At 37.4% G+C, this 26,671-nt stretch overlaps 1 protein-coding gene across 2 annotated transcripts in view; it reads right to left on the bottom strand.

The window, feature by feature from the left end:
- Positions 1 to 26,671, bottom strand: part of CDK14 (cyclin dependent kinase 14) — a 567,294-nt gene that overhangs the window by 306,285 nt on the left and 234,338 nt on the right. For both annotated transcript variants that reach the window (XM_036862811.1, XM_036862812.1), the window contains one exon: positions 14,474 to 14,568. In XM_036862811.1, coding sequence (XP_036718706.1) covers positions 14,474 to 14,568 — 95 coding nt within the window. The remainder of the gene's footprint in view (positions 1 to 14,473; positions 14,569 to 26,671) is intronic.

Below are 26,671 nucleotides of genomic sequence, written 5' to 3'. Positions count from 1 at the left end.
GGAGGTTAACTTAGAACTATAAAGTTCATATTTTCAAAAGCAAGTTTCTAATCATACACAGCAATCAAAAGCCTAATGAACCTGCAAAATAAGCAACCTATACATTCTTAATAATTATGTTTTAAAATCAGAATGCTTCACCACTTTTTATTCCTTATACATACACTTGCATTGTAAAAAGCTTCTTATTGGCTTTAAGATGCTCTCAAATGTATGAGTGTGTGTTTATACAGCCTATCAACATCCCACAATCATCATAACAAACTATAAGAAAAAACAAACAAAATGACTAACCGACCAATTAACAATCATAAATATTTTCCATCAAGACAGGACATCCTAATAAAGGTATGCTCACACTTTAGACACTGCTTGTGTGCCTAAAATTTTACTGATGGGATGATAATCTAATAACAGTTCATTCAAATATCTTCACTCCCACTAGCCTTGTCACATCTGATAAACTCTGATAATTGATAAATAGCAAAGATTTATATACTTCACAACCATTAAAGTGAAAAAATTATCTAGTTATACAGTGGTTTACACAATGACAAGCTCAAGCATTTGTTCATGTTTAAACTTATTAAGAATGGACGCAATTCCAAGGTAAAGATGGCAAACTGGACATATGTACCCATCCTGTACTCTCTTGAATCCCCACTCACCAAAATTTTAGAAGCTCCAAAACAGATGGTAGCAAGTTTAGCATACAAAATGCAAACAAACAACAAATGATTATTAAACTGGCAGCAGGGAAAGTCTAGAAGCAGCCTTATTTATATGACAGAAGATGGATAGTGATATCAAGGGTTTCTCTACAAAATGGCTTAGTCAGTTCCTACAGTGAAATTCATGGTGAACCAGCTACCCAACACACTTGGAGCACCCAATCAGGTTGTTACTGCACCACTTTTAAATTATGGCCAGGCAACTAAGAATCACCAGTTATCACTCCACAGTCTCTAATATTAAAGACAGAGACCAAAACAAACTAGAAGAAAAAAAACTCAGTAGAAACAGAGAAAATACTATTAAAAAAGCTTCAAAAAAAGATCATTAATATTTTCAGTGAGTTAAGAAAAGGTATTGCAATCTTGAAACAAGAAAAGGATATTATAAATTGGAATATTCTGGGAACAAAAAGGTCTCTTAGAAATTAATAATATTAAAATTTTTAAATTTCAATAGAATAGGTGAAACACAAAGTTGAGAAAATGTCCCTTAATGATGAGCTAAAGGAAAAAATAATTAGAATATAAGAGAGAAAAGATAAGAAAATTAGAAGAGCAATCCAGGAGGTCCAATATTTACATAATAAAAGATCCAAAAAGAAAAAAAGTGAAGGGAGGAACTCATAACAAAATAATTTAAGATACTTTCCTGGAACAGAAGGACATATGCACATTAAAAGAGCTTGACCTCATTAGTCACCAGTCACGAGGGAAATACAAAACAAAATGACAAGGAGAAACTATTATACACCCCCTATAACCAAAAAGGCAGACAATAACAAGTATTGGAGAGAGTGTGGAAAAATTGGAAACCCCACACACTGCTGGCTACATTGTAAAACGGTGCATGCAATTTGGAACATAGTTTAAGACAATCCCTCAAAAATTTAGATAGTTATCAGATGACTCAGCACTCCCATTCCTACCTATATACTCAAAAGAATTGAAAACAGGGACTCAAAACAAATGACTATACACAAATGTTCATAGCAGCACTATTCACAGGAGCCAAAAGGCGAAAACAACTCAAACGTACGTCAGCTGATGAATGGATAAACAAATGTGATATTATCTTGTTAACCAAGATTTCAGAAATGGAAATCTAACTGAAATAGAGAGGCTTTACTTGGGGTTTGTCAGACTACATGTAGGAGACACAAATTCAAGAAGCACTTGAATTGTGTTCTGTAGGACTACAAAATGGAGGAAGCTTATAAAGGCAGAAATTGCAAGGCCACAGTTAGTTACCTAAATTGTGTGTCAAGAATTATAATTGGAACAGGCAAGAAGTAAGGGTGCTTGTTAAGCAAGGACTGGTTGGGGTCTGAAGTGGTTGCATAGTTACAAGCAGGGGGGACCTTGAGACTATATAAAGTTGCAGCTGAGGGATGTTGTTCTAAACACGGCTGGTGGTATCATAGGGTTTGATATAGTTCAGAGCAAATTCAAATACTCAGTGGGGCAGAGATGTGTCTGAAACCAGAACCTCAATGACTGCCTGACACCATTTTTGTATGCCTGATCTATGACTATGCCGTTATAATTTCAATTTGTCATCAATCCATACCATGGACAATTATTCAGCCACAAAAAAGAATGAAGTAATGATACAGGCTACAACATGAATGAACTTTAAAAACATTATACTAACTGAAAGAAACCTGCACAAAAAGTCACATATTAATGATTCCATTTAGATAAAATGTCCAGGCAAATCTATAGAGATATAAAGTAATTACTGATTGCTAGCAGTTAGAAGGGTAGAGAATTCAGTGATTGCTAATGGGTGTGGGACTTCTGTTTAGGGTGATGAAATTTTCTAAAATTAGGTAGCAGTGATGGTTCCCAAACTCTGAGAATATACTAAAAACCACCGAATTATACACTTTAAAAGAGTGAATTTTGTTATGTGAATTGTTGTATTAAAAAAAAAAAAAAAAAAGAATGGAAAGACATGAGTTTCCAGATTGAAAAGGTGCACTGAATGAAAATAAAGCTACGTCTTGGTCAACTCTTTGCTTCATCATGAAATTTCAAAACACTGGAAATAAACAGAAGTATTTTAACAGAAACAGTGGAAACTAGACAACAATGGAGCAATTTCACTGAAATTCTAATGAAATTATTTCCAACCAAGAAACCTAGATCTAGCCAAAATGTCAATCAAACATAAGTGCAGAATAAAGATATTTTCAGCAATGCAATGTCTCAAATAAAAAAATGTCCCACACACTCTTTCCTAGAAAGCTATTAGAAATTGTGTTCACTCCAAAACAAAACAACATGAGATGGAGGAAAAAAGAGCTCCAGCCCGGTAGTGAGGGGAGGGGCACCGCAGGAAACCAGTGACAGGAGATACACCAGGTAGAGGCTTGGAGAGGTCTTGAATTAATGGTAGAAATGAAAAATGGGAAATTATTAATTTCAGGGAAAACAAAAAAGCAATCACAGTATACTACATGCCTCAGCTATAAACAAGATTTATATTGACATAATAATGTAAATTTTGAATTTCTGATCTAATCAAAATTATAATATAACTATGTTGAGAGGATGGAAGGTTGGGAGGGTGGCAGGATAGGATGTTCACTTGTTTGAAAGCGGAAGAATTTTTTAAAAGACCACTAAATTCCCATTTTTCACTGTAGGAATCAATGGATGATGCCAAAAGGTGAATAATCAAGAAGTGGCAATAAAAGAAAGTCTTATTAAATATTCAGAGGAAAATCTGAAAGAATCAGTTAAAAGAGTTGAAAGTAAAAACAACTATTTTTCATAACAAACCACCGAATTAACTGACTCTTTACATGCATGTGATGTACAACTTGCATAAAAACAACAATCACAGCAACAAAATGAATGATTTAACCCTGGTGTGGGTTTAACTGCCTTTACCAATGCATAAAGTGCATATTAAACTAAAATATTATGTGATGTTAACTGAATGAATTTGAAATAAATAAATGTAAGAAATAATAATAATCATATGAAAGAAGACCATTCATTATAATGGTCATTTTAATGATATGCCTTTATCAAATTACTGATTTTGAAAATCGGTGAGAAGTTACAGACACTCCATTTCGTATGATATATAATAATGTATACTTCACTTAGAGATAAATCTGCTAATGATTTTTTCTCCAGTTACTTCATGGTCTATTCAAACATAATGTGAAGGTAATTGGAATTATTGATCATCTTCATCCTGAACTTGGGCACTTTCATCAGACGGCAACTTTAGTACTTTAGCTGGAACGTTTGTCCAATTTCTCCAAGCTGATCATTATTGTCAGTCTTATTAATGCATCGCTCTCCTGCTTCCACCTGCCCCCTGAAGTATGCACAGTTTTTTTTAAGATTATTATTTCCTTAACTAGGAAACTTGGAAATGATTTCTGTGAGAAAAAACAAACGATTAATACGCGAAATATGTTTTTTCCTTTCTAAAGGAATTCTCTTTTTTTACTACTGTTATCTTCCCTATGACTTCCTTCTACAAATGAAGTCTTTTTTTTCAGTCCATTCTTTTCAAATATCACAGATTATACCAGCTTCACCATTAAACGTCTATAGTTTAAATGATTAAATTCGAAATTAAAGTAAGAAAAATAATTTTTAAAGAAACCATAGTGGCATACTGTATTCTCATAAAAACAGTCTAATCTGTGGTGGAATGTACTCATAAACTGTGTGTCTTTGTAAATAAGCAGGCATTTACTATCACAACAGTTAAAGATCAGACACGCTTCCATCTTAAATCATGTGGATTAAAATACTGAACTGTAATCAGGACCTCCGAATAAGGGATGGCAACCATATGAAATAAAACTAGAACACAGAGAAGATAGGTATGATGTAAACAGAAAAAAATACACTAAAATCTCAGCACCCAACATGATAGTGAAGAAACACAGCTGAAAGTGACTAAAGGAGACCATGACTCCCTATTAGATGAGAAAAAGCCGCTAGGGAAAAGGATAGAAAAGAAGATAATTGACTTTGTCCTACCAATTAGAGAAATAAGACATTCATAACAGAGCACTGATTGAAAGCTGGCTTGTTTTTTTTTCATTTCTTTAATTTCTCCTTATGGTTCAGAATTCTTTTATCTTTAGCTGCCTGCACGTTCTGTCATCCACAACGTTTACATCTGTTCACTTGCAATACTTGGTTCTGCATGGCAACCCACCCCTTCAGAATATAAGATCATAGTATTACACTGCATAACTAGTTCTCCATATATGAAACTAAAACATCCTTGAAAGTCTTCCATAAAGAAAAGTCCATGAGTCAAATCCAGTTTTCCTATTGTTGTCACTAAAACACAAATATGTTCTAGCCCACGACACATGAAGATCTATGACAGCGACTTATAACTCAAATGGCACATGGAGATTATCTAGTCTAAGATCACAGTCCTCCACCAGATTTCAACCTCGTTAAAAGTCAGGGCTATATATTTGTATCCCTAGAGCTTAGCTTAAGGATAGTCCCTGGCACAGAGAAGACAGTCCACATATGTCGGAGGAAAAAAAAAAATGAATGAATGATTAAGCGAATGACCATAACAAGTTGTGTTTCTGCTTCCAAAAATTATGCCAAATGGGACGAGTTTAAATAACAGTGCAAAAATTTGGGCAGCCCTTTGCTATGTAAACTTGGAGCTACCCAGATTCACACTTGACACAGGAGATGAAATGATGCAGCCACTGGAAAGGGCATGCATGGAGTACTGAACATCTAAGCCTGAATTTCCTCATCTGCAAAATGGAGGGACCTTATACCCACTTCACGGTTTCAGTTGGCACTATATGACATAACATCTAAATTACATATTTCAATCCCTTGCATAGAGTACAGGTTAGGAACCCTCTCTACAATATTTCTGATGGAAATCCACTTATCCTCTACTGAATGCTCTTAGTGATAAGGTGTTCATTACACAAGGCACTGAACTTAATTTATGAGTAACACAAAACATTTGAACATTGTTCCCAGGATTAAATCAAAACTAGCCTCTCCAGAACTCTCACACGTGGCTTCCTTATCCTCTCTGGAATATTTATGTTACCTTTTCTCTATGCTCTTCAGTATGGCTTCAATTCTCCTGAGTAAGTCTTGCTGGCACCTTTACTGGTTCCATGTTGTATCCGTTCGCATGCCCTTCTAGGTGCACTCTCCTGTTTGCTTCAGTTCTTTGAGCCAAAGAAATTACTAGTCTTTTTCACATAAACTGTTTTTAAGTTAACTTTCCTCCCCCCTGTTTTTCCCTTTTTTTTTTCCCCTTTTTTTTTTGATGTGGACCATTTTTAAAGTCTTTATTGAATTTGTTACAATATTGCTTCTTTTTTTTTTTTATGTTTCGGTTTTTTGTCCACGAGGCATGTGGGTTCTTAGCTCCCTGACCAGGGATCGAACCCACACCCCCTGCATTGGAAGGTGAAGTCTTAACCACTGGACCACCAGGGAAGTCCCTGCACCCTGTTTTTCTCTATTAGGTTGGGCTGCCTTTTTTTTTTTTTAAACCAAATACACTGTTTTACTTATCCCCACAGCAATTCACCTTGTAGGTTCTGCTCGTCATTTCACCACATCTTTTTTGACCCCTGATTCCATCACCCCAAGTGTTAATTATGGCTCCCAGCGACAACACAAATAGGTCAAGCACATCATCTCAATGTCTTCATCTGAGTCATTAATAAAGATATAAATAGGATAAGGTCAAGGACAATGCCCTCCAGCATACACCGATAGACTTTTCTCCATCCCAATGTCGATTCATTAATCAATAGGCTTTGCGTGAAGTTGTTCAACCAGCAATAAACTGAAAGAATAATCTTCTAACAACTGAATTTCAATTTTATGTTGATAAGGATCTCATGAGAGTCCCTGTCGCAACCTTTGCTGAAATAAGAAATAACACTGTTTCTTATTAAAAGGGAATGATTAGACTTGAATGTCTAAATATCTTTTTCTGAATTTCACTAATGTTCTACAGTAAGCTTACATGTCTACAGATTCAGAGGTGTGTTCCCTACCACCTTTTAAAAACCAGCATTACTTATATAACCTTCATTCTTGATGGTTTCTCAAAGATTATATGCAATGGTTTTCTTTTCACATTCTAGATGTAATTTATCTGGAACTACATAATGAACTCATTGTAGTAGATGTTTATGAGTGTGGCTTTTTTTTGGAGGAAGGGGGGATTGGGAAGAGCAGGGAACTAAGGAAAGCATGTCCTATATCTGAAATTATTCCCTATATTGGGAAAATCCCCTGCTTTATGAATTTTGGTGGGAGGCAAGGCCAAACCGTCGTTACAAAAGTCAAAAGGCCAGACACTCACCTTCTCAGGGGCCTGTGCAGTCAAAACATGGGCGTGGGACCTAGTGTCAGCTAACCAAACACAACCAACCCTCACTTAGCATTAGGAGCTAACAACCCAAAGAAGCAGGGAGAATGTTGACACCATTTTGACATCATCAGTGGAGGTAATAACATCCGGTCACCCAGGGCAGCCATGCCAGTCAAGTAAGAGACAATGTCTGCAGCCAACAGTCCTGGGGGCAGCAGGATGTGCAGTGGGCAGGTCCACGCACGATATTGGTTCTGGGTCTGGCTCTCCAGCCTCACACTGTTCCTGCCCGTTTTTAAAGTCTTCTCAGCAGGTCTGTCAGCCACACGTTAACCTCTTGATAAACTTTTCAGATTAATTCAGCTAAAGAGGATGTCTGCTGCTTGAAATAGAGAACTCTGACTGGTACATTTTTCACAGCAGCCAGCCACTTTAATTCCTTAGACACAACTAGGTGGTTTCTGACTACCCCATTGTCTGTGGTCTGCTCTACCCGTTATGGAGTCAGATTTGCTCTAAATCTTCTGCTTGGAAGAGAATTGTTTTGAGAGAAAAAATAAAGACTATAAATAGAAGCTAAAGATGGAATATAGATAAATAGAAAAATAAAGAAAAAAAGTTTAAATATGAATTAAGTAGTTCTGCTTTCCCTAGGTTGTTCGCATGAAGTAGTAAAACCGTTAGAGTCTCTTGCCCTTCCTGCTTCAAATGTCACTCATTCACTCATATAAAAATTACTGGCTAAGCAGCTACTATGTGCCAGACAGTCTGCTAGGCACTGGAGAGGCAGCCTCTGCTCTTGTGAAACCCCAGTCTATCTAGCTCAGAGTCTCAGGTGAAATAGTTTTATCTGGGTTCATAAATAATCTCCTTTCTTACAGGTGTTTCCTTCTCAGTATCCTCTGTTGGTGTTCCTCATCACTTCGAAGTGCCTTAATGTTATGCTGAATGTTGAAGTGCCCCAGTGTTCAGTCCACGAAACTCTCTTCCATTTCTGTGTTCATTTGTTCATACAGTGTTTTAGTTATTGATTGCTGGACAAGAAACTAACCCAAAACTTCGTGGCTTAAAACAACCACCGTTATATTATCTCTGACAATTCTTGGGTTGAAAATTCAGAAAAGGCATAGCAGGGGACAATCCATCTTGGTTCCATGTGATGTCTGTGAGACTGGAATCTGCCCCTTACCCCTACCCAAGAAGCCTTCTTCAGTCACATGTCTGGCACTAGCCTGGCTGGGCAAATGGCTTGGTTGGGGTCCTATGTCTCAGGCCTAACTAACTTCACACTGTCTTCTGGGTTCTCAGTTCTCCTCCATGCAATCCAGGGCCTCTCCCCACGGTCCATCCAGCAGGACAACTGGAATTCTAACATGGCTGATCAGGATGCTTAAGAGTGCAAAACAGAAGCTGTCAGGACCACCACTGGCAGAGTGTTCCTTCTACCAGGCTCTTTCATCGGTTAGAGCAAGTCACAAGCCCAGCCTTAATTAAGGGGCAGGGACTACACAAGGGTGTGACTATCCAAAGGCATGGTTCATTTAGAGCCACCAAGGTAACAATGACCATACCTGGTGATCTCATCTAATCCCCTTGTTAAATATTTTCTATGACCCAGACAACTTCCAAATCTCTACGTTGGACCTCTCTCCTAAATCCCAGACCCACATGTCTAACTGCCTTGTGACATCTTCACTTGCATATATAATAGGCATCTCGAAGTTAACCCCTTCAAGGCTGAGTTGCATCTTCCTGCAGTCTGCCTCATCTCTCCTTGTCACAGCAGCTCCACTGTTACAGTTGTTTCAGCCAAAACAGCTTGGGATCATCCCTGACTCTTCTTCATTTCTCAAATGCCACATCAAATGCTATCAGCTCAACCTTAGAAATACATCTAGAATCCAACCACTTCTCACAACCTCCACTGCTGACACCATCCCACGCTTAGACAACTGTGACAGCCTCCTAACTGGTCTCTCTGTTTCAGAACTTGCCCATCTTCAATCTATTCTTGAGAAAGCAGCCAGAGAGATTCAATTAAAATATAAGCCAGATCAGATCATTTCTCTGCTCAGCATCCTTTAGTGGTTCCCCATCTCGTTCTGAGCAAAAGAAAAGTTCATCAGAATAATACTTTACAAGGCCCGACACAATCTGGACCCCACTGTGTCTTGGATTTTGTCTCCTCCTCCTGTCCTCCTTGCCTGCTCCATTCCAGCACAGGAGCCCTGCTGCTCCTCACATAAGTCTTCTATCTGGAATGTTCTTGCCTTGAATATATTTCTTCCTCCTACACCTCCCTCAGATTGTTACCTAAATACCTCTCACCTTCTCAGTGAGGCCTTCCCTGATCACCGTCATTTAAAGCTGTACGTGCATGCACGTGTGCACATATATCTCATCTCATAGGAAAGCAGAAAACTTTTCAATTGCCTCAGGATAGTTTAATCTGGAAACCAGAATACTGATGGAAAGCTACAGTTTTTGAGAACAGATGTGGTATAAAATCATGCAAATTAAAGCATTCTTCGTAGATTTAGAAATCAAAATGTATGAGGCATAGAAACCAAATAATTAGGTAAATTGTGTGGCACGGTGAAAAGACAGAACATAACTTCCAGCTGCCAGTCCCATATCCAGCATCACACATACCTCAGGCCATCAAATAAAACTATGAAGATGGTTAACACCAGCAGGCTGCAGGGTGAAATGGAGTAATGAGGAATTTTAGGCACAGCAGACTTGGGCTAAAGTCTTATCTTTACCCTTTCAACTTAACCAAGTGATTTAGTAAATCTTAATTTCTCTAAGCATTCTTTTTCCTCATCAAGTATAAAAAAACTGGATAACAAAAACACTTGCCTTATGTACTTCATAGGGCTAAAGATGGAATCTAATGGAATAGCATTTATGAGAGAGTGCTTTGTAGAATGTAAAACACTATAAAAACATATTATGTGAAAAAAAAGAAAAAAAAGAAAAAAAATACCTTATGTGATTTTTGGTGATTCATAAATCCCTTCATATGACTTTTGGTGACACAGTTTTTTTTCATGTGGAATATAGATTTTTGTATTACGTAACGGTGCACATTAGCTTGGAATACTTCACAGTAGAAGAAATAAAATGATTGCTCCAAATAATCATGATCAGTTATAAGTTTGTTGCTTTTCTTCTTATATTGATACAAATTATTAAATATGTAATGAAAAATGCTGCTACACACACTTTGCTCTCATGCAATTTAAAACAGAACAGAATCGTTATGCACTTTAACTAATGGTAATATATATTTACATAATCATGTTTACTATTAATATTCTTATTTCCACTTACAGAATCTGTTTTAGATTTTTCAGCATGGTGTTAATAAGCAGAGTAATGTGGCACTTATTTGTCTTTGGCAAAAAATAAAAACTAAATTGCTTAACTTTTTGTTTAAGTAGAAAAAAAAATTTGCTAGCATTTTCACATTTTTTATATTTCTCTTCCATGTCTCAAACCCAGGCAGGAAAAAAAGATGGCTATAATAATATTTTAGACCATTATGAAACCACATACCTTTTCAAGCTAATAGAGCCACTGCTTGGATAAAGATACTCCTTCACATTTGACAACAACTGGAGAAAGGAAGTACCCAAAAGAGCACCCATCACGAGGGCCCACAGGTTACACCAACGAGCCAGGAGCAGCTTGGGGGCACGTTTCCCAGTGTGTGTCAGCCTTGCAGCTTGCAGACCACTATATCTACACGTTTTGAAAGTGTATAAGAAACTAAATTTCAGATGTTTCAGGAGTTTTACCCAGTACTTAAGAGATAGCCTACACTGACAATATCCTATTATACACTGAATCACTTTAATAGTGACCTCCAAAGTCATTTCCTCGAATATTCTTTCACATCAATAACTTCTCATCACTTATTTCATTATTCTGGCCTTCAGAAGGCTTTTATGTAACCTAAAATGTCATTCATGGCAATAATATAAAGCAGCCAGGCTTAGAGTTCTCTTTTAAAGCAAAAAAACAGAAATATATTTATACAGTGTGTACACTATCATAAATAAGAATCTCTTACATTGTGGAACCCAAATTACATAGGTACCTCAAAAAACGCTTGAATACTTAATTAATTCTAAAGTCCAAAGGAAAAATTCAATAGTGCCTAATGAATCTTAAATTATGTTACTTTTCCTGCATATCTAGGGTTTTCATGGGTATGAGGTATGAATTTTCTTATACTGTTTAACATACTCAGTCCCCTCCCTCAAAAAATATGCTGTTAATTACATGGAACTACAAAATCAACATTTTTCAGAAAATAACTTTGACGTTAACAATTTTTAAATATGGCAATATCATCATTAAGTTTGGGAAACTGTAGATTAAAGTGTTTGACACTGATTTTAGGGCTTGCTAAATAACAAGATTCTGTGTGTGTGTGTGTGTGTGTGTGTGTGTGTGTGTATTTAAGTAGATCCCAGTGAAATACATGGGGCGACACTCAACTTACAAGTTTCCTTTATGGAAACTTAAAACATTTCATAATTAAAATAAAGTTTTAAGTGGCTGGGTTTTCAACCAGTCTACAAAACTTATTTAAACAATAGAGCAGATTAACTGTATTTAGGATTTAAATACAGTTACATCTTAAGTGCAGAATAGGTAAGGTTGTGGAAAGAAAAAAAAGAAAGTTTCCTTTCCCCCTTCTGACCAAAAGCTCAACCTAAGTAAAGCTGAACATAAACAGGAGACACAATATTGCAATTAGGATTCAAAGTAAGATGGATCTGAGTCTATCTTTCATGCCACAAGACTCTAAAAAGCACTTCATCTCCCAAATCCTTAGGTTTCTCCTTTGTAGGGTGGTGACAGTCACAGATCCATAAGACTGTTGAGAACATCAAAAGCGAAAATGAATGTAAAACCCCCAGCACAGTGCCCAGCATAAAACTCAATACATTTTAGTAGTTGGTTTTTAGTATTGTGGTCATACTTGTCTTAAACATTATTTCAGCTACCTTTTTGATCCCTCACTCATCATCTCAAATCCACAAGTGCCCTCCCGTTTCCTACCCTGTGTCCCTCCACTAGATCTGCTCTAATTCCCGTGGCATGCCATGCTTTGAAACGTCTATCACCTTCCCACTGTTGTGAAACATGCAAGAAAAGAGGAGAATTTACTTCTGCTAGATACTGTGAGGAAAACAATCTGATTAAATTAATCCATTAAAGTATGTTAGAATCTTAATTTTCCTTGAGATATTGGCATATGTGGGGGAAAAAAAAGGCAAGCAATGAAAAAGCAGTGTAAGAAAAGAGAAACTTTAGGAAATATTCAGGGAAGTTATTTTTGTACTGGGCAATAGCCACAGAGGCAGGTTAATACTGTCAGGGAGTCTACACCTTCCCCACTCTAACTGGGAAGACTCTGTAAGGAATTTCTACAGCATAGAGCTCCCCTGCTCCCGCCTCCCCAACTCTGATTTCAGAGATTCACTGGAACATTTTACTTAAAATAAGCCAAACAAACTTCAGTGGTAGCAACAAAAAGCACTTCACTAGAGAGAGCAAAAGGATAGGAGATGAAGTAAATAGAAAAAGACAAAGGAAGGCGGAGATGAGAAAGGCAAAGAAATAAAGGTGGAGTGGAGAAAGGAAGAAGAGGCAAGGCAGGGCAATCATAAGTCATGAATGACACCAATGTGCCTCATTCTCTAAAAGAGAACAGGTTAATCTACACCTTAGCCCCCCCAGAGAAGTTAGGCATGAGATGCCCACAGAGTACTGCATATATGCACCCTATTTTGTGGTTTATTGAAGAGGACCTGGGATGTCTCCACAAGAACTGGGACCAAGGGAAATCTCGCTCACACAAAGAAGAATAATTTTAAAAGTAAGTCTTAATCAGTTGATAAATACTGCAGGACAGTGAATTTCTTTCCTTTTATGTGGCAACTTCCACAGAATATAAAATGATCAAATGACATCTGCTCTGATATGCACATTTTTAGCTTCACAGATATATTTAATTTTCTTTTAAGATTTGAAAGACACGTTTTCACATTATTTTTGTTCATTTCTCTTTCAATGTTACTGATTTTAGGGGCCAAACTAATTTTTCTTCCTCTCAATTTAATTAACCAATTTCGGGAGAGGGAACAAGTATATTTTTGAAATCTCTTTTGTAATGTTTTGTGGAAAAGTTAGTCAAGTATACTAAGAAAAATCTGGATTTAACTGAAATATTGCAACTAGACATACTACCAAATACGAAACAAAAATTCCAATTCTAAATCAGCTGAATACATTATTGACCCCCAAACCATCAGTTAAACAAAAGAAATTATATTTGCATTGATGTGTGAATCTGCATCCATTCTTGGTAGCATGTAATATATGCAACTGCTTGGCTCTAGCTGTCCTTGTAGCCACATTACCATATTATTCAAATGTATCTATCATTTATATGTAAATAGACAAGATGAATGGCTTCTTCATAAGACAACAATTTTCAAATGACAAACAGACATAGGCAGACATTAGCAAGATAAAAATGTTGTAAATATTCATTCTATTATATATTTTTAAGGAAAAATGGACACTATTTCAAATGTGTTAAAAAGTAGGGTGGTAATTACAAAATGGGATCTTAATACATTCACAATACCAACAGCTATTCTTCTCAATAAAGGTCTCTACCAATGTCATTTGTATCTTGTAAATTACATGTTCTCAGATCCATCTGTGAAAATTGGGATGTTAATTATCATGGTTACATTTCATGGTTCCACAGTTAAATGCTGAAGTGGTGCTACACAAATACCATATGTTTTTCTAAGAGAAACGGAGAAAGATTAATTATGAGTTCAAGTCCAAGTCTCAACACAATAAGATCATTACATTGTCTGCTATGCAAATTGGAAGTTTTAATTAATAGCTGAAATACTAACCGAGGGGAAAAACTATGCAGTCTAAATTGTAAGTATCAGGCTTTTCTCCACAAAAATCATCCAAATAAGGATGCTTTTGAGAAACCAAGTTATAAATCCAAAGAAAAAAAATTTTTGTTGCCTGTGAACTTCCTTTGATGGAGTGATCACCATCATGCTGTTTAATCCTATTTGATAAACCTAAAAATTACAGTGTATACTAGTAACAAATAGGTTATAAACAATATATCTGATGAAAATTCAACTGAACATTTTTTCTGGATTTTTCTTTAAGATACATCTCATTCAAAATTATGCAAAATTACAAGTCTCGTGTACTCAGATAAAATACTCACTTCAGTACAGCTAACGAAAGACAAAACTCTATGATAATACTATAAGAATTTTATTCATATTTATAAAATCTGAACTCTCATTTTACTCACCACATATTCAAACACAAGTGTCAGCGTCTCCTTGGTGTGGATAATGTCATGAAGCAGCACTATGTTAGCATGTTTCAGTCCTTTTAACAGAGAAGCTGTAAAATAAAGTGGACAGAGACAATTTATCATGGGTAACAAGCAACTGATTTGTTTCATTATCATTTTGGTACATCATCAGAAGAAATATACCTATTTTCTCGTTTTCCAAGCCAATAACAATTCAGAATCAAGGGCAGAGGAACAAGGTTTTCATTTAGATTAAGTTACCTCCAATTAGTTCACCTGTTATTTGTTATTAATCTTTAGTTAGATTCCATTATGGTCAGAGAACATACTTGGTTTGGTTTCAATTGTTTTAAATTTGTTAGGGTTTGTTTTGTTACCTAGGATATGGTTTATCTCCATATGTATGAAATATATATTCTGCTGATATTGGATGGAGAGTTCTATAAATGACGATTAGAGCCTGCTGGTTGATGGTATCATTGAATTCTTCTACAGTATATATTTGCTGATTTTCTGAATAGTGGTTCTATCAATGACTGAGAGAGGGACGTTGACATCCCCAACTGTAACTGGCAATTTGTCAATTTCTTATTTGAGTTCTGCCAGTTTTTGCTTTGTGTGCCTGGAAGCTCTGTAGTTTACTATATATACATTTAAGATTGTTATGTTTTCTTTGTGAATTGGCCCCTTTTACCAATATATAATGCATCTCTTTGTCCCTGGTAATTTTCTTTACTCTGAAGCGTTTTGTCTGATATTAATATAGCCACTCCAGCTTGACTTTGATCAGTGTTCATATGATATATCTTTTTATATTTTTTTTCTTTTGGCCTACACCAATGGCCATTCAGGTAGAATACTCAAAGAACAGAAGCTTCCTCTATCATTGTTAATTATTTTAGTAGCACCGTGTTTTCGATTTTGGTTTTTGGTATACAACCTGAAGAGAAAAAATAAACACAAAACACATTTTTTTGTGTGTGTTCTGTCAGGAACTTGTAACTGCTCATTTATTCATCAAATATTTATTGAGAACCTAGTTAACAGCACGGGTGGCCCTGGACAAACCTCAAACTCTTGATACTCAATAATGCTGCAAGACCACCTCTTTAAAAAGAGATTTATAACACAAAGCATGAACCCTGCTGTAAACTCTGGACTTTCGGTGATAATCATGTGTCAAGGTAGGTTCATCGCTTGTAACAGATGTACCACTCTGATGAGACATGTTGATAGCAGAGGAGGATTGGGGTGGAGGGTAGGGAAGGGAGTATATGAAAACTCTCTGTACTTTCCACTCCATTTTGCTGTGAACCTTAAAACTGCTCTAAAAAAATAAAGTCTATTTTAAAAACTAAAAATAAAAAGATATATCTATGTTTTAACATACTAAAAGAAAAAGCAAGTCTAGATTGTTTAATATTTTACTGAAATAAAATGGTATTTTAGATATGGAATCATCATGCAAAGAGGCTATACTGGGCAGTCCCCAGAGAAGGCAGAGGTAAAGCCTGTAGACTGTTACATTCTCGTATGACCCCAATTAATGTGAGCTCCTGGTTTTAGAGTTATTATTGCTATGAGTTTCCACTGTCTTCACCAGGCAAACCTATTTCAGGACAATATAATATATCTTTAATCCAAAGATGAACTTCAACAAACACTTAATTGGTCCAGAGAAGGCCATTCAGACTGAGAATACTTGGTGTGGCTGGTTCCAACACCAGAAGACAACAAGAAGTGTGTTTCCTCCGAAACTGAATCAGCAGCATCAGTGTGTCGTCCAAAGCCAGAGAGGTCTAAGCTAACTATCATGAGGAGGCCCTCTCTTCCGCCTCACATATATCTGCCGTGGGCAAGTTAGCTTTACACACTAAAAACCTTATAGTAAAAATATCTACAAATTTATTTTATCTGAGCTTTGTAAATTAGCACTCATGAGAAAATAATTACTAAAAATAACAATAACAGTACACAAACTTTGAAGAAACAACCACTACATAGATGTACGATAGAGTTTAGTACTGTTAATTCCAATAATTTACAATCTTCCTTCTTTTAATTATTCAAATATTTAATAATATTTTCATTATTCAACCGTCAGCCTCAAACAAGTAAAGCTTTATTACATAGCTAATCCCCAGGCATTAATCATTAATCCGTTGGGGAACCAACTGCACATGTGCTCAAATTTTAAAAAGGACACTTGGACCTACGCTAGTCTTCTGAGGCAGACTCATCCTCAAAGATCAAGATTTCAAACCACAACAGGGTATTTGGAAGTGATGGCCAGGTACAGTACTTCACACCTAGCCTGTGCAGGAATATGCATAGGTAAAATGAATCAAGGACCTAATGAATATTACGTTTATGAAAGGAACCTAGCTTTGTGAGGCAAGTTTTGGAAAGATATAATATCTTTTGTAATCCTGTCTGATTTCATTTTTCCAGTTATCCCTTCAGTTTGTCAAATTCAGTGATGATACTTACCAGCAACAACTCCAAAAAGGTACTGAAGCTTACAATTCATTGAATATCCTATCCCCAGAGAATCCTTTCTGTTGTTGCTTTTTTTTTTTTATTACTTTTCTCCCATTGCCACCTTTCCTCTCTTACCATTTAGACCTAAACTGTTTCTCATTTCTCAAAGTAACATCTTCACACCCATCATTTCCCATTGTGTTTTTCCTACAATTTCAGTAAAATCAAATCTCTGCCATCATTTATCCTGGGAAAAAAAATACATCTTCCTGATGGTGACCAATATTATAGCACAAAAGTCATGTCATTTTTTACATGACATTTTTGACCATTTCTACATGAAGACTCAAAGCCTCCATATTTCATTCTATTAACTCTCAATTATTACAGATTTTAGATTTCTAACTATATTTACATACACTTTTAAAACCACACTATCAGTTAAATAACTACCAAGAACTGTGTTTGAAAATAAGCGCTTTTTCTTTTGAGATTAACATAACGAATTTGTATTTGGAAAAGGCTAAAGCCACTAATTTCAAAGCTGATGGCAGAAAAATGACATTGAAGGGCAGAAAACCAACCACAATATCTACCAACATGAGGGTAGGTGACAGACCTGACTAACTTGGAGGCTGCCAAGGCAACAGCCGCTGCTCCAAGCCAGGTGCGAGATACTGTCACTCCTGCTGTTACCAAGGCAAGTGAGTCTCCTGGGCTGCCAAGTCGGTCCAGTGATTAACACCTACAAGTCCTAGAGTCAGTATGTCTCCCTTTTCAAGACAAGCACTGTCAAAATACTACTCCATGTAATCCTAATAATATCTCAAATATACCACGTTATTTTCTCATCGTTTACATACAAAACAAATCCTGTAACGCTGGCGTTAGTCATTCTAGCACGCTTCGTTTCCCCACAAGTTTTAAGCAAACATATGGCAAACATTTTAAATTCATTTCACCAGTGAGACTTGAAAAGGTACAAACGTACATGACATAAAAGACTTGTAATTAGGGTGAGGGTAAAAATGCTAACAATAATTCTGGGGCTGTGATGTCGAAACAATACAGAAACAGAAAAACACTGTTGCTCATAAAGATAACTGCCTTTGACAAAGTCCCAGTAGGACAGGAGGACAAAGGGAGTCCTCCCTTAGTTTAGTAGCAGGATTCAGACACCCACTGTCTGAAGGCATATAGAAACCTTGATCTCCCACTTTCAGAATAAACATCCTAGGTTTCCACTCTGAGGTGGAAGAGTTAAATTTCTTCTAAATGCTAATCTCATCATGCTTAAAATAAATTTTGAGTTATAGAAAAATTCAGAGTGTGTTCATTTTATAACGTTTTCACTGCAGCGGTTATTTTAAAAAGCAATGTTAACAAAGACAAACAAACAAAACCCTTCTTTACTATTTCAAATGGTCTTCTAGGTCATTATTTGACATCCTGCTACTAGGAAAGGAGAGATCACAAATAATCACAACCCATTCTTGCTCACTCCCCCTTTAGCCTCTGGAAAGAACTAGTGCATTCACATTTTCCTCTCATCATTTTTATGTGTCCTTTTTCAGTGGGGTGGGCTGGAGGGGCTGCTACTTGATTTTTCTAGAAGACAAAGATTACTACCTATTAAACCCAAGAAGCCAACCATATTTCAAGCTACAACCACAACAGACATAAACCTTTCCTTGAAGTCCACAGCTAGATAGCTCTAAGGCTGCCGAAATTCACTTTATACTAGAAATAATAGTATACTTTCTTTTTTTAATTGAAGTATAGTTAATTTACGATGTTGTGTTAGTTTCAAGTGTACAGTGAAGTGATTCAGTTATACATATATGTGTGTGTTATACATTCTTTTTCATATTCTTTTCCCTTATAAGTTATTACAAGATATTGAGTATAGTTCTCTGTGCTATACAGTAGATCCTTGTGGTTTATCTATCAATATAATATACAGTAGTGTGTATATGTTAATACCAAACTCCAAATTTATCTTTTTACTTATTTCAATAAGTTCTACTTCTCACTTACTTGTCAGTGGATTCTGAATATTTTCATAGCGAAAATATTCTGAATGGGAAAAACAAGGGGGTGAACAGCAACAACAAAATAAACAGAGAAAGACAAAAGTGCTTATTTAACTGTGTCTGTGATGAGGAGGTGATCTAGACAGAGAAAGGCACTCGTGCCTGCCCTGAAAACCAATATGCAGCTCCAGGTTAACTTAGGCATGGTTCCAGAAGGTGTGTGGCCCACTGTGGCTACATAATAGGAGAAATGCTGTAGTTCTACACAGTTCTGGACCTTCCCCTACATGAGATCTGATCTGATAAACACACACACACACACACACACACACACACACAACCATAAACTAATAAATGAAAAGGTAAGAGAATCAGGTTAAAAAATGGAATCGTATCTTTGACTCCATTTTTACTTTTTATACTTTTACACACATACATACAAAATCAACTCTTTGTTATGGGGAAAGAGGTCACAACTAATCCAAAACACAAGGTTAAACCACATGTGATGTCGAATAAACTTAACTTAGCTAAAATCACATTAAGGATTTAGAGACATGTTTTTTGTTCACCACATGCTATCCAAATGTGGAAAGATAATACAAAAGGTTAGGAATACTTTATACATATCACATAACTTGTTTTCTATCCACCACAAAGTCTACTGTTTTTACTTGCTCCGTAGCTGAGGTTTTCTATTTGAGGATGGACAGAACTTCAGTCTCACTGCGTATCCCCCCTGCTCTGCTCCCCTCCTAATTTCCCCATCACAGACCTGAAATGTGGTATTGGAATTACAGCCTCAGCCAGCCCCTCTGCCATCCCTCCCTGTGCATCCACCACTTGACTACTGGCAAAGATCAGTCAGCTGGGGGCTATTTCCATGTTGCAGCCTCACAGGACCACACTGACAGCTTGCTAAACCACTCAAAGCACAGGTTCCTCTAACAGTATAGCTTAACCACGTGAAACTGCCAATATTTGACATTTTTGACCTAACTAACACAGCAATTTTGAGTGGTTCAACCTAATAGAGTTTACCTGGTTCAAAGCAATTTTAACTTCTTCACAAATGCATGGTTACTCTTCCCACTGTTAATATTCAAACCAATTAATCAGCCAAGAATTGACTCTGAATAGAAAGAAAAAAAAAAAAAGGAAGAATCTGTTCATCAAACTATGGTTATAGATGAGGCGAGGGATATAGAAACAATTTAATTTTGTATGAGTACCTTTCTATATCATTTGAATTGTTTATGATAAAGATATATTCCTTTTATAATAAAAGAGATACCTGGAAAAGTTCTTTATTAGAGTGGATTGGCTAAAGAGAACTGAAATAACACTATAAAAGGTACACTGATGTTTAACTACACAATTAATGTGCAGCTACAATAATGAATCATTATAACTACAGTGTGATCCTTCACCACTAATCCCTCTTCATGAAGGTATTGGTGCAAATCCTTGCATTATTAGGGTCTATTTTCCTGTCCTGGAACATGACACGCCCCGTGTCAGCCTCTAATTTGCACTCATGTCACATGTTAATCAAAAATGTTGAAACCATTTCTTGTCTAAATGGTTACTTCCCCGCATTAAGATTAATTTACTCATTGCAAAAGATTCCTAGTTTTGTCTCCAATTACTCCCAGTTGAACCTGTAATGAGCCACAAGCTGCCTTTCCATGCTCTAGCTAATCTTGTTCCGATTTGCCAGTGGAAAGATCCACACATATGTAGGTAGTACATGAATGTGAGATGTGGTTCTTCTCAAATGTAAACATCTCACTAAAAACTTCAGCAGAAACACATCTTGCCAAGCAACAGGGTTGGAGATAGTGGTAGCTATGCTCCATGGACTATCTTTAGGCAGGAAAGAGACCATTTAGGAGCCAAGGGTTACTGGAAGACTTGACAACACAAGAGCTGTTTTTTGTCTGGCTGTAAAAACTAGGTTGAAAAGCTGTTAGGCAATTTACTTTATTTGAACTATTTTATACTTAGTTACAGTGGGTTACATGTACAGTCAGTAAGAATAGTACAAAGTATGCAATAATTTTTAAAAAAAGATAATGTGGTTTGGCACCAAGCCCCTTATGTCTTCTGGTGAAGAAGAATAAACATTTATATCATAATAGCTATCTTTGTTTGACTAGACTTAAACAACCTCTCCTTACATGAAACTATGTGAATAGCTATTATTGTATTCTTTTACAAAAATTAAGATAAGTTGAAAATCAGAAAATATACTCCTTGCCATGGCTGCAAGTCCCAGTGCCTAAGGGCCTGACCTTGAAAGACACCATTCAATCACTATCAGGCTCCTCCACAGAGCAGGGTAATTTTGCAGACACAGGAGGTTCCACCCCCTCCACCTCACAGCCACAGCCACAGCCACAGGCCCACCACGAGGTGCTTCTCAAAGTGTGGTCCTTCAACCACCCACATCAAAGTCAACTGATGGGCCTGATATCAATGCCAATGCATCAGGTCCTATCCCAAACCTACCAAATCCAAATAGATGGGGGTGGGGCCCAAGAATCATCCAACAAATATTTAATATCTACTATGTGCCAATCACTAAGCACAGGAGAAACACAGACAAAACTTTTGTTCCCATGAAACTTATATGCTGTGTTTCCACCAAGCTTTCTATTCAATCCTTACGTATCCTAAAGTTTGAAAATCACTGTTTTGTTATGGTTTTGATATATAGGAATGGGTAACATACTTAGTGAGTGTGTGTGTCTGTTTACACACTTAGTTACACTGCAATTTACTCACTGTTCCACAAGCAAATCAATAGAAACAACAATTCAATCAATCATTTCATTTACCTAGTATCTACTTCTGTCTCTGTCTCTCTGTGTGTCTCTCTCTCTCTCACACACACACACACACACACACACACACACACACGCACACAGCCACTGAGATAGATTCCACTGAAAAATATACAGTCTTGGGCTAGAAGACAGAATTCTTTACTCTGAAAATTTGATGGTATTTTGATGTGTGCGGATTTTCTCCTGCATTTCAAAAACCCCAAAACTGTGAGCTCATAATTGCAACATGAATAAAATGTTAAGGTCATGGTTATAAGACCTTTTCAATCCCACAGCAATTTCTAAAATCTGTGAAAGAGTAAAGTTTTATGTAAAATGTTTGCAATACATACTGCCTCAGAACCAGTGCTTTGATAAACAGATACAATCAGCAGGTCTGGAGATACTGTAAACAGATTATGAGCAAAAAAGGAAGAGAAGTGAAAGACTAAAAAATGAATATGAATCTTGGTTGGGGTTAATTCCTACCCTTGAATATCCCCTGACTTGAAATTTCAAACATAATACCACTTCATTTGACTGAATAACAAAGTCAAAGCTATAAAAATGACAAATGAGAGCATAACTCAGTGGAAAGTGCACAGCCCCAGAGCACCATGTTTCTCACAGAATTTGTTCACCTTCAGGCAGTCACGTCACCTTCACTTCTGCCTCCCCAGGACAGAACTGAGCCAGCTGTCCCTAGGCCTGGACGAAGCCTTGAATTCCTTCATGCGGCCTGTAATCAGTGGTGGCCCAGGTGGGAACCCAAGTTCAACTCAGCAAAGTGAGCTCTGCCACTTCTGGGAAGGTCGCTAACACAACGAGTCCCGGATTGCTTCCCTCCCATCAGTGCTCCCTCCTGCTCACTGTCCGATAATGCTCAGCTGCTAATGACACAACACTTGGCCGACTCCAGCACCACTTACATGTTCAGGAGTTTTACAAGGTACTTAAGAAAAGCAATTAAGGATTCATTCAGGAATTGCCTTCCAACTGCACGGAGGCAGGACTGGCAAACACCATCTCTGAGAGCTCTCACTGCTCTCCTGTTTCACATAACCTCGGCTATGGCAGCATTTGAAGGAGACTTTTCCATATTTGGAAATACATGAAAACAAGACAGGAAAACAAACATACCTATAAAAGGTACAGTGACATCTTAAGTGTTCAGTATTCAGAATCCTATGATGATGATAATAAAACTGTTTATGCAAAATGGTATTTAATGAGTCTGGGGAGCAGTTCCCAAACTTTTCTGAAAACAAGAACTTTCTAAGTCTCTTCTACACTAGGGAAGTCACTTCAGTACAAAAATAGTAACTTCTAGAATTTTTTTTAGAGTCATCTTTTTAAAGTCACTATCTACTTGTCAGAAACTGGCAACATCTTAGAAGTACTAGATTTCATGCAATGTATCACAGGTGCTTAAGATAAAACACTAACCACTGTGATAACTATACGAGTCAAGTAAAAGACAAGTAAGTTCGGCTTCCCTGGTGGCGCAGTGGTTGAGAATCTGCCTGCCAATGCAAGGGACACGGGTTCGAGCCCTGGTCTGGGAAGATCCCACATGCCGCGGAGCGATTAGGCCCGTGACCCACAATTGCTGAGCCTGCGCGTCTGGAGCCTGTGCTTCGCAACAAGAGAGGCCGCGATAGTGAGAGGCCGGCGCACCGCGATGAAGAGTGGCCCCCGCTTGCCACAACTAGAGAAAACCCTCGCACAGAAACGAAGACCCAACACAGCCATAAATAAATAAATAATTAAAAAAAAAAAAAGACAAGTTGTACATGATATATTTTATGTTTCTAAATTAGCAAGGTAACTTCAGACTGTCACTATAGTTAAAAAAAAAAAAAAAAAAAGCCATGCAAGAAAATGACAAAGGGAAAGAAAAATAGTACTATGGTGTCAAATTTTCTAGGAAATTTGTATCTCTGTCTCCACCACCACCAGCCAGAGGAACTCGGGGAAGGGATAATTTGGCCCTGCATTTATCAAGGTGGGCTCAACATTTGAGCCTCAAATGTTGTGACTGTGGAGGGGTTTTTTTAGTGTCTCTTCAAGGTGTACACTTGTGACTGGTACCAACAATAGCTCCCGCTCATACAACCTGCCTTTCCATACATGAAGGCAACTCCTGAGGACTATGGAGCACATCCGCCCATGATTAGCGTGATTGCCATTTTCTCAAATGTATTCTACCTCCTTTGACCCACATTTCCCTTTTTAATAAAACTTCATCTTGTTTCACATACATCATACACAAGCACATACATACACACATATATAAAATCTTAGTGCATTAAAGACATCTCTGTTTGACTTAACACAGGGTGACTGAATCATCACGCACAATTCAAACAGTCCTCATAGAATTTCAAAGTGAGTGTCATCTTCAAAAGCATCTAAATCCAACCCTTCATTTGACAATTGAGGAAATTATAATAATACACAGAAGTTTGGCCATAGGATTCAAACCCTGGCCCCCTGACTCCTGATACAAGAGGATTCTGTTTCTGTCAAAGTAAGCATTATCCACTCTCATTGTCTTGGTTTTCTCCTCTTCATTCCTAGTGTTTTGCTGTGATTGTGGTTTCCCTTTATCTTCGTATCTTTCCAGGTGTTGGGGGCAGAAAAACCTGAAGCTAAGAAGACTAGAAGAACATCAGACATGACAGACATATCTGCACAACTCTTCACTTGTAGCAACACCACCTGGACTAAAGAGGTTTCAAAAGAGAGTAACTAAAGAAGAAAGCGGGGGGAGAACTGCTGTTCAAATTGGCGTTTTAAAATCGCCTTTATCTGATCAAGTCACTTCTCTTCTTGAAATCTTTCAACGGCTGCTTAACAGGACTGCCAAGGACCTGCGCAATAGGGCTCTTGATGGAGCTCCCCACGCCCCCAGCTGCTCCAACTCCCTCCACACTGTGAACTCCAGCTACACAGCGCTTCTTCCAGATCTCCAATTCACCACTTCCTCTCAGACCTCTGGGGTGTTGGCTCTTCTGCTCCCTCCCCCATAGCGTCTGAGCCTCAGACATCCCTACCAACTCTTCAGATCTTAACTTAGCTATCATTTCCTTTGGAAGTCTCTGCTGACCCCAAGCTCAAGTTAGACATATTTTCTATCAGTCCCTGAGCACCGTGAGTTGTCCTGTCCCAGTGTTACAATTACCTGATGACCTACCTCCACCTGTCTGTATCCCCCACTCACAATATGATTTGCTCTCACTCCTGCTGTGCTCATAGCACTCAATGCAGTGCTGAGTTTATAGAAGATGCCTATTAAGTGCAGCTTGAATAATGTATGCATGAACAAGAAAAATAAAATCCTTAAATGATCTTCCATAAATCGCCGCCAGCAATGCAAGTTCTTAGGATTGCACTCTGCTGTGGATTGGTTATCTTATTATAATGTGTTTAGTTCAGCCTGGATATGTTGATCAGAATAAATCCACTCTCAGTTTTGTAATAACTGACAAACACACTGAGGCTATATATTTCACTGAAGCAAAGAAGCAAAGAAACATCTTTGCTTTTAAAAAGAAGCAAAGAAACATCTTACAAGGTTATTAGGAGTTTTCCTTTCATAAGTAGGTGAAATGCTATATACAATGCTATAAGTAAAAAGGCATTATTTTATTTATCTCCACTCATATTTCAGATTATGGAAAGATGGTAAAAAATGTGTTTGAAACTGTAATTTATTTCTAAAACCTCATATCAGAAACTAAAATTACATCCTAACACTTTTACCCAGCATGAGATAAGTTCATAAACAATAAGGTGGTAGCAATGAGAAGAGGAAGAAGATGTTCTCAACCATACGTGGGTTTACAGCAGAGTCAAATCCAACCCACGGACTTGGTTTGTTTGGCTGTGCAATGTCTTAGATATTTATGAAGTATTTAAAAATCGGAGGATTTCATATAAAATGCACAACTTTGGCTCTTCAGAAGTAACAGATGTGGGTAAAAGTTGTGTGTCTGGAGCTACACAACTGGCCCCTTACACAAGACATCACTATTATGGTTCCCCATCCTCCTTTTCCCCCCAAAGTGATAGAGGCTCTTTCAGCCTGTTATTTGATGAGCCTCTACATTTGTGATCTCTGAATTAATATTTTGTGAGTAAAAATCCAACATCACTTTGATTGCATGAGCTAAAGTACAATTATGAGGAAACTGGAAGCAGTCAATTCAAAGAGGGTTTTATGAGTCCCACAAACCAACAGAGTAAGAAAGGGTACTAGAAGGAGAACAAGGAAGAAGTTGTTACTACAGGAAAATCACAAATCCTACCAAAGAAGAATAGACTGAAATGAAATTATACCCATTTCAAACTGTTCATCTCAAAGCTCCAACGAGACCCACTAGGTGGAATAGGGACCCCTTAAGGTTAAGAGCACAGGACTTCTTTTTCACATCGTTTCAAACATAGATGCATTGACTGAAAGATCTAAACAGACCCTGGAGGACATTTAGTCCAACTGATGCACTTTTTCAGGTGAAATTTCATGGCCCAGAGACTGTCAAAAGCCATACGATTTGGAACGTCACTTCCCCTCTCTAGCCCCTTTTTCTCCAATTCATTCTCAGAGACTGATAAAAAATGTCAGGTAGGCATTAAACGTCTGATATTTATATCCTAGGAAAATGAGAAATAAAGAAACAAAATGGACTTATTCAAGGTAGCAAGCTGGGCCAAGAGCCAGATCTCTGATTCCCAAACCATTATGCCAGGCTTCTACCCGTAAAACTGCAGAGCTTAACGTCCGCCAGAACTACAGGCAATGCTCGTGATGGCCTGATAGCCCCTACCCCCAACGCACAAACAAAAGG

Source organism: Balaenoptera musculus, chromosome 9 (genome assembly GCF_009873245.2).
Source record: "Balaenoptera musculus isolate JJ_BM4_2016_0621 chromosome 9, mBalMus1.pri.v3, whole genome shotgun sequence".
In the NCBI taxonomy this organism is placed as follows: domain Eukaryota; kingdom Metazoa; phylum Chordata; class Mammalia; order Artiodactyla; family Balaenopteridae; genus Balaenoptera; species Balaenoptera musculus.
Note: the sequence above shows the minus strand (reverse complement) of the source record. Positions and strands in the feature narration are given on the sequence as shown.